General features: G+C 36.7%; 1 protein-coding gene across 1 annotated transcript; it reads right to left on the bottom strand.

The window, feature by feature from the left end:
- Positions 1 to 481: 481 nt before the first annotated feature.
- LOC697471 (acylphosphatase-1) lies at positions 482 to 997 on the bottom strand. The gene has a single exon (XM_001090451.5). The coding sequence runs from the start codon at positions 977 to 979 to the stop codon at positions 581 to 583; it is 399 nt and encodes a 132-aa protein (XP_001090451.1). The 5' UTR covers positions 980 to 997; the 3' UTR covers positions 482 to 580.
- Positions 998 to 8,843: the final 7,846 nt, after the last annotated feature.

The following is an 8,843-nucleotide window of genomic DNA, read 5'->3' as shown; positions in this document are numbered from 1 at the left end:
CAAGTTTCCGTGATGAGTAAGAAGACAAATGTGCCTGAAGCACAGTGAATGAGGGAAAGAAAGCAGGCAGATGGAATCTGAGAAGAGAGTGGAGGCCAAAACAAGACTTGTCAGCCATTATAAGAATTTTAGATTTTATTCTAACGAGGATACGAACCAATAGAGGGTTTGAGCAAGTGAATGGTGTGTTCTGAACTAGTTGCCAACTTGCTGTCTCTACTTGAATGTCTCACAGGTATTTCCAGTTTAACATGCTCCACACAGAACTTTTAATCTTCCCTCACCGAAAACAAAATATAACCATCTTACTCCTTCTTCACTTGCCCCCGTTTTAGCAAATGATACCAAGAACTATCCAATTTTTCAAGCCAGAAACTTGCAAAATAGTTCTGAATTCATCTATCTCCTTTAGCTCTCATAGCCATTTCATGCTAGGAAAAAAAAAGAAAAAGCATATATATATATATAGATATATATATATGGTTCTAACGTTTTTGTTGATTAGATTTGTGTACAGCTGTAATCCTTCCATCATACAGGTAATATATAATAACATTCAAATATCTGACACTAAAATAACTTATTGACTAATACTAATATTAACACACAATAGTTCTATCTCTATTAACAAGAAAAACCAAACAACTGAGTTTATCTTAGAAAACTTAAATTCAGGCCATTCTTTTACAATTTGGAAGTCTGAGTAATCCAACTTTAAGATGACTTTCTCATTGTTGAAGTTTGCTTTGTCGATGTGTGATTTGGGACTTCCCCTTGTTTCAAGCCATTCCTGCATATGATGCTCCTTGAAGATGGGACCTTGCAATTGTCCTTGCACTGTGCTCCGGTCAGCGTTCTGGACCCAGCCTACCAATCCCAGCTTTTTACCCTCAGCCTGAGTATGCTTATGGAAAAACACCCCTTGCACCTTCCCAAAAATTTCGTAATCCACTGATATCAGGGTGTCTCCTTCTGCCATGCTCAAACCCTCCTTGTCTTCCCCACTGGCCACCGGGATCACTCTGGGACCACCAGACCAACAGCTCACTAGCAGCCTACACTTTTTATCTTCAAAACAGATGACTCTTCTACTTGCTTCTCTGTGCATCTCACAGAGAACGTCACCAACCTAGTCCAAGTTGTGATCATCCCTAACTCATGTTTCTAAATTACATCACAGGGGACAGATCTTTTATAATTTTGACTTTCTATCAATAGCTTTCCCATGTTTAAAGGAAAAGCCATCCTCTTTGCCATGATCTACAAGGCCCTGCATGATCAGTTCCAGGGCTAGTCTTTTGCTGTTTCACACACTACTTTTTCCAGCCTTCCTGTGCTCCAGCCACACTGACCTTTATCATTTCCTCAAACACATCTTTCTGACCTTAGGGCATTTGGCTTACTACTCTTCATCACTCTCTCATGGCTGGCTCTTTCTTATTCTTTCCATCTTAACTGACATGTCTCTTCCTCAGGGAGGAGTTCCCTGTCCACCCAATCCAGAGTTGTACTTCCCTATTATTCTCTATCACGACACCCTGTCTTTTTTACTTTATGGCACTTCTCATACTTCATGAGAGCAGAGACCATGTCTGTCTCATTCACCACTGTGTACATAGTCCCAGAATCATTCCTGGAGCACAGTAGGTACTTAATAAATGTTGAATGAAGGACAAGTTAGTATCGATGTCTCCTTGTGTCATGAAAAAATGTTTGCAAACATCCAAGATCACGTATTGTTTTAAAAAAAATAAACATTTTTCTAAAACAACAGCTGGAAAAAATAATAAAATTAAAGAATTAAATCTTATTACCCATTTTACTTGTACGTAAACTTGGTTACATATTTCCAAGGAGGAAAAAAATATTCTAAGAAATAATCAAAAGTAGAACTAAAATAGCAGCAATTTTTTGAAAACCACACATTTCATGCATCAAATATTTTTTGAATGAGAGGGATAACATTTGAGTCTCTTCTGTGTCCTAGATACTCTCCTAGACATGTTCTTTATCTCACAACACTCATCCTCACAACCATCCTGTATCTTAGAAATCATTGTGCCTAATTAATAGACGAGAAAACTGAAGCTCAGAACTGTCCAGTGACTGGCCTGAGATTATACAACTAATTAGGGCAGAAGCAGAATTTAAATTCAGCTGCCAATTATGTTGCAGATACCATCTGAAAAAAAATCTATTTTTTTCTAATCATAATATTTGAAAAATCAATAAATGCCAATGCCATTTAACCAAAACTTAAAACATTGAATGAGAAAATGTTTTTACTTTGACCTACACCATGAAAAGAGAAAGGGAAATATACTCTTTGGGCACTTTGGCAAGCACAGTGCAGAACCCGTAACAGGTCAATGACTGTTCATCATTTCAAAGATTTCTCAAATTTTAGTTATGCGTTTCTCTATCCTAAGGTAAACATTCTTTCCATTAAACCTATAATTTTATTTTTCCTTGCATGAATTCCCTTAATTATTACTTTCTTTAGTAATAACATTCAGTGTTTTAATGACAGTTAGTACCTATTAGCATTTTTGTAAGATTTTTCAATGGCAAATATACCACCTATATTTTTATAAGTTAGTCTTCCAGTAGCCATTGAATGTATGATGGAAATAATCTATTATTTTCCTGAAGCTGAGTTTCTATTTCCTATTCTTGTTTAGTGAGCTCAAATGTGCATGTAAAGTATACACATCTGACTGCCCAAGATGGGTGCATCTTCCTGGTATTTCAATATTCTGAGGAAAAGATGTCATCAATAACCCATTATGAATTAAGTATTCCATCTTTTTTTAATCTCCTCACAGCTCCTGAAACATGGTGGCACTTAAATATTATTTGTTGAATGAATGAATAAATGTATAAATGACCGAGTGAATGCACATGAGCAGATGGAAGATGTACACGGATTTTTACTTTAAATATCAAACTCTCCTGTTCAGCCAGAGACTATCAATTTTTTTAGGAAGTTGTCCCTTTTTCACATTCTTAATATTTTATCATTTAATGCTTAAACCAATTTTTATCTTACAGCTTCATATCCACTATAAAAACACTTCTTATTTATTATAGAAAAAAAGAAAATATGTATAAGAGACAGAAAATAGAAATGATCAATAATGTCCTTCTTCTCCCACACATAGCCAAATAATCTACAAATTAAAAAATAGCACTCAGTACTAAAAAATAGTATTCAGTATTTAAGAAGAATGACAAATTGTTTCTTATCTAAAAATACAATATTAAGCATACAACAAACAATTAAAATGCTCCTTTTGCTTTCCAGTTTGGTATTTGTTAATCCCTTATTTGCAATAATATTTGCTGTGTTCTATTTATAACTTACTATGCATCATATACTGAGATAGGTTTTTTGCAGACATGGCACTGTGTGCTCTTCATAAGGACCTTTAAAGGAGGTACCATTCTCAACCATTTTTTACAGTGAGGAAACAAAGGCTTAGAAAAGTTAAACAATATAGAAGTAATTCAATTCTGATATGAGATGCAGCTGGGATTCTAGCTTAGGCTAGTCAGACTCTAAAATCTACACTATTTCCCCACAGTACTCGGCTGTCTATATTGGGTAGAACTACAGGATATTGCCAATATTCAACCATTTTAGACATTAAAAATGGAAAGTGTATCTTATTCTATTTAACATAAATATAATTCCTTTCTGTTATTACTCTAAAATCAAGTTCCATGACTTGCACAGGCATCAAAATGTCAGGTTAAAAGCAGGTATGAGACGATGGGGGTTCAAATCCTGGCTTCCCTGGTGGCTAGCTGTAAGACCCTGAGCAAATCATCTTCACCACAGGATTATTTTTCTGTTGAAAAAAATAGCATTGCCCTTCCCTGCATACTTCGTAGGAATTCACTAAGAGAAAAATAGAATATATAAAACTGTAAAGGATGTAAAACATAAAGTGATTATTATAAACAAACCTTCTAAATAAGGAAAATCCAACAAGCCACATTCCTAAGTAACAAATGTGAAAGAGGAGAATTAGAAACTAGTGTATAAGGCCCTAAAGAGCCCTCTACAGTGCTGTTTGCTCAGTTTTTGATAAAAGTGTCAAGGCCAAAACCAATCCTTCAGAACTCTGTAGCTAGTGATTCTGATAGTAAGAATCAATAACCTAAATGTCAACCAGATGATTCAAAATGTTTACACAAAAAATTGGCTTTATATGCAAAACCTCATCCCCATTCCTGGAAAAGAGCTCAAAGCTGTGTAAGAAATTGTTATTGGTATACTATGTAAAAGCCCTAATTGAGATTTCAAGAAGCTCCGAGCATTCTGGGCATCCTACATAAATCCAAAGAGAAAGAAATATTTCCACTGGCAAAATATCAAATCCCAAGAACATGTGCCTAACCTGGAACAGGCTTCTTTAACAAGGACTTAGAAGAACTCTGAGCTGCCCTTGAGGATTCATCTTTTTCTTTTCTTTTCTTTTTTCCTTTTCTTTTCTGTTTTTCTTTTCTTTTCTTTTTAAAATAAAGTCTTACTCTGTCGCCCAGGCTGGAGTGCAGTGGCGTGATCTCTGCTCACTGCAACCTCAACCACCCGAGTTCAAACGGTTGTCCTGCCTCAGCCTTCCTAGTAGCTGGAATTACAGGGACCTGCCACCACACCTGGCTAACTTTTGTATTTTTAATAGAGATGGAATTTCACCATTCTGACCAGGCTGGTCTGGAACTCCTGACCTCAGGTGATCCACCCACTTCGGCCTCCCAAAGTGCTGGGATTACAAACTGGAGCCACCACACCCGGCCCTCTTTTCTATGCTTTCTGGAAATGTCAGTTATACAGCATGAGAGACTCTTTCCCTTCTCCAAAAATATTTTTGCAGTGTGATTTACACTCAAGATTTTTCTTCCTTCCAGTCCTTTTGGAATGTAAGGTAACATGAGTTAACATATTTTCTAAACAATAAAGCCCTATACAAATGGAAGAAATCTTTATGATCACTTCCTGAGCTAGACATAGAAGCCACAGTTCTCTCTGTACCCTTCATCCAAGCAAGAATTTAAGGGAGAACTTAACACATAAGTTATATAAAGATTTATATTTTTTATTTCTGCTGCAATAGAAGAAGATGTCTTCAACTATTAGGTTTATATAACTAAAGAATTTGTATAGCACATTGATCCAATTTTAAATCTGGTTTGAAGTTGGCATATGTGCTTCTCTCATTAAATAAGGTAAGCTTCAAAGCTCCTGCATATTTTTTAAATTCCTAACTTGAGTCCATTTTCTCTACATGATTATTCAGAATATTTTCCACTCTATTTATATCTGTTTCACGCTTGCCTTCACTACCCTTATCAACGACCTCACCTCCTACAGTTTCTTCTATGGTAATATCTCCCCTCCCCTACCCATCTTCTCCTCATCTCTCCTTCTCAGAAGAAGGTGGAAATTTCTTCCTTTCCAAGGTAGACTCTTCCACTGGGGGTTCCATTTATTTCTATATACCCTCTCTTCCTTTTCTCCTTTATCTTCACACATTCCCATCCCATCAGATGGGATTCTTCCTTATCCCTAAGAAGAAAACAAAATAAACTAGAAGCAAACAAAAAATAAATAAATAAATAAATGTTCCTCCATTTTATTCCCCCTTTGAGTTACCATTCCATGTTACATATTCCTTGACATCAAGCCCTTAAAAGAGTTACGTACACTCATTTCCTGAACTTCTTAGCCATGTGCTGTTAACCCTGTAACATGATTCCTATTTGCCCCTTTCATTAATCTTCTAAAAGTCCTGTCTCAGAGATCTTTAATGAGCTCTAATTATTATCTAATTTTCTTAATCACCAACCTACAGGACCTCTTAGCAACCCAACATTGTTGACCACATCCTCCTAGATATTGTCTTCATGGTTAACTCTTTACGCTATCTTAATGCTAATTCTTCCTTGACATTCTGACAGTTTTTAAAGTTTTTCCTTTCCTTTTCTTCACCCCTTAGATATTGATTTTTCTTACAGTTGCATTTTTAGATTATGTGTATTTTCTCACTATACATAATCACATGGATTTGTGCTTTAATTATCCTATTTGTACTGATCATTCCAAAATCTTTAGTCTGTCTTGGCTTCTCTCCTAAGCTCCAGATCCAAATTTCCATGTCTGTTTTGGACATGGTGACACATATACCCCATATACTACTCCTCAGACTCAACACATGTGATTAAGACACCGGGTTCACTAGCAGACCGAAGTCACCTCAAAATCTGACCCTACTTTTTTATAAGCTGTATTACTTTAAAGAGGAATTAACATCTCTGAGCCATATTTTCTCATCTATAAGTTTGTATTTATAGATGAGAATATGTATTTATAGATGATAATATATGGCTTGGAGAAGTTAATTCCTCTTTAAAGTAATACATTTCATATATTGTATCTATATATATTGTAGACAATAAAAATGTTATAAGGATTAAATGAAATAATACATATAAAATGCTTAGTATAATGTTAAGGTCATACTCAGTGCTTAACAGATAAACTGCCACTATTATTATTATTATATTATTATTATTATTATCATAACCATCATTTTCTAGTTTGAATTTATTACAGCCCAGCTGCCTCTCCTCCTCTATTTCTTCTCTCTCTGAATAGTGCAACACTCTCCCAACCATACTTTGTAGAATTCTCAGAGCCTCTAGAATTCTCTAAAAACCTTTATCTGTTCCCTTTTCCTCCAACACCCCCTTATCTAATCAGTCAGTACATTGTGTCAATTATTTCTCTACACTGCCTCTCATACCCACAGCTTCCTATTTATTCCAACAGAAATTGTGCAGTCCCTATTTCAGTCCTTCACCCCTGCTGCCTTGGATTATTGCAATTGACTCCTAACTGGTCTTCCTAAACCCATCGCCAACCCAAACCACTATTACTGTCTAAAGAGTAAGTGCTCTTGTTCCTCCATAATCAGACCCAAGTTCTCCTTTATTCTCCCCACCTCCTGAGCCCTCCTGTCCCCACCTGAGTGTCTGTATTCCTTCTTGGGCTTCCTGCCTTATGTTTTTGTTTACACCATACTCCTAACCTGCAAACTCCTTTCAAATCTGACTGTGGAAATGCACATACATTTACTAGCCCACCTCCTTCACGAAGCCTTCTCCAAAGTGCTTGTGAGACAAAGCAGGGACTTCCCTCTCAGTGGCCTGCAGGCCCCTCAAGCATGGAAATAAGGGAAAATGTTGAGCTCTTTCAAGAGAAATTCCAGGTACCTAGCTAGCCTTGAGAAGTTAAGCAACATGATAAGCATGAAGGTTAAATAGTAACCTAAAACAATAGCCAAGGAAGCTAGAATCACAAGATGTTTGGTTCCCCAATAGAGACTAAAGATAACGTCTTCATATATGTCTCTGAGTTGTTTTTCAAGAAACCAGATCCCCACCAAACCACTCGTCCCGCACAGTAGACTTCAGACAAGGAGAACTGGGGATTGAACTCTGACCATCATACTTTGTTCTCAGTTTATTCCTGAGGAGCCTGAAGAAAGTCACATTCATGAACCAGAACTAACATTCTTTTCTGCTGATCCCAAATTTTCAAGCAAGGCTTCTCTTCCTTAACCAGTTGCAAATCAGAAGATCGTTGAATATACCTATGACCTACAAGCCTGAGCTCACTTCAAGATATCCCACCCTTTTAGGCCAAAACCAATGTGTAACTTCCTTACATTGATTTATGATTTTGCCTATAATTCCTGCTTTCCTGAAATTTACCCTTGCCTTTAAAAAGCCTTACCTGCAAGCCTTGGGGAGGAGTGGGGTCAGGATTTAAACACCAGCTGCCTGAACCTCTTGGAGCCTTGCAAATAAACACCTTCCTTTCTACCACAGCAAACCTCAGTATGTACATCTGGTCTTACTGTGCCAGGCCAGCAGACCCTGGTTCAGTTCTATAACACTCATAGCTAATATTACCTGATAATAAATCAAAACCCTAAGCTGTAATGACAATATGATCTCAATTTATACATGTACTTGTACATGATATGCAAACATACTGAATAGAAATAGGGCAAAATGTGAACAGTGGTCCTTTACAGGTTCGATGATCTGGAGACATGCTATGAATCTGAGAAATTCTTATTTTGTTTTGTATTTTCTAAATTATTCAAAAGAGCTAGTGTTTATTGAATGCTTTCTATGTATTAAAATCTTTACTTGTATTAACTCATTTAATTTTAATCAGACCCGCTGATGTATTTGCATTATCGTCCAATTATTGAGGTATATGGGGGTGAAGCAACATGCCCAGAGCCATGCATCTGGCAAGAGTAGTCTGGCTCCAGACCTGTGCTCTTAAGCACTCTGCTGAACTGCACTAAGGATTTTAATAATTGGAAAAAAAAAAAAAAAGATGTAGTTTTAATTCCTTTTCTTCTCCTATCTCTGACCTCCACCCACTGCTAACCCAGACACCACCAAATTCCAAATTTTCCTTCCATTTCCTTCACAGAGACCTATCTCAGCTAGGTGTTAAGAAGAAAAGCAATCTGATTAAGAAAATTTGCATGAATTGTTAATTAGCAATTGCCATCCTGAATCCTAATTGCATCTTAAAAAGGGTGCTTGTTAACATACGTGAATCCCTAATTAGTGGAATTTCTGTTCCTATGACTAAGCGACTACATCTACTACTGACAGTGTGCAGAGGGGCAGGAAAGCATCTGGGAAAAGAGGATTTTCTTCTTACTCCTTAAAGTCGAAAGGCTGCCTCATGTACAAGGTCTCCCTCAGTCTCTCAAATTCATCCATCTTCCCACACAAGAGTGGTTCAAAGC

This window comes from Macaca mulatta, chromosome 4, assembly GCF_049350105.2.
Source record: "Macaca mulatta isolate MMU2019108-1 chromosome 4, T2T-MMU8v2.0, whole genome shotgun sequence".
Lineage (NCBI taxonomy): Eukaryota > Metazoa > Chordata > Mammalia > Primates > Cercopithecidae > Macaca > Macaca mulatta.
Note: the sequence above shows the minus strand (reverse complement) of the source record. Positions and strands in the feature narration are given on the sequence as shown.

Excerpts from the sequence above, each read along its gene's own strand:
- LOC697471 (XM_001090451.5), bottom strand. The coding sequence starts at position 979 with ATGGCAGAAGGAGACACCCTGATATCAGTGGATTACGAAATTTTTGGG.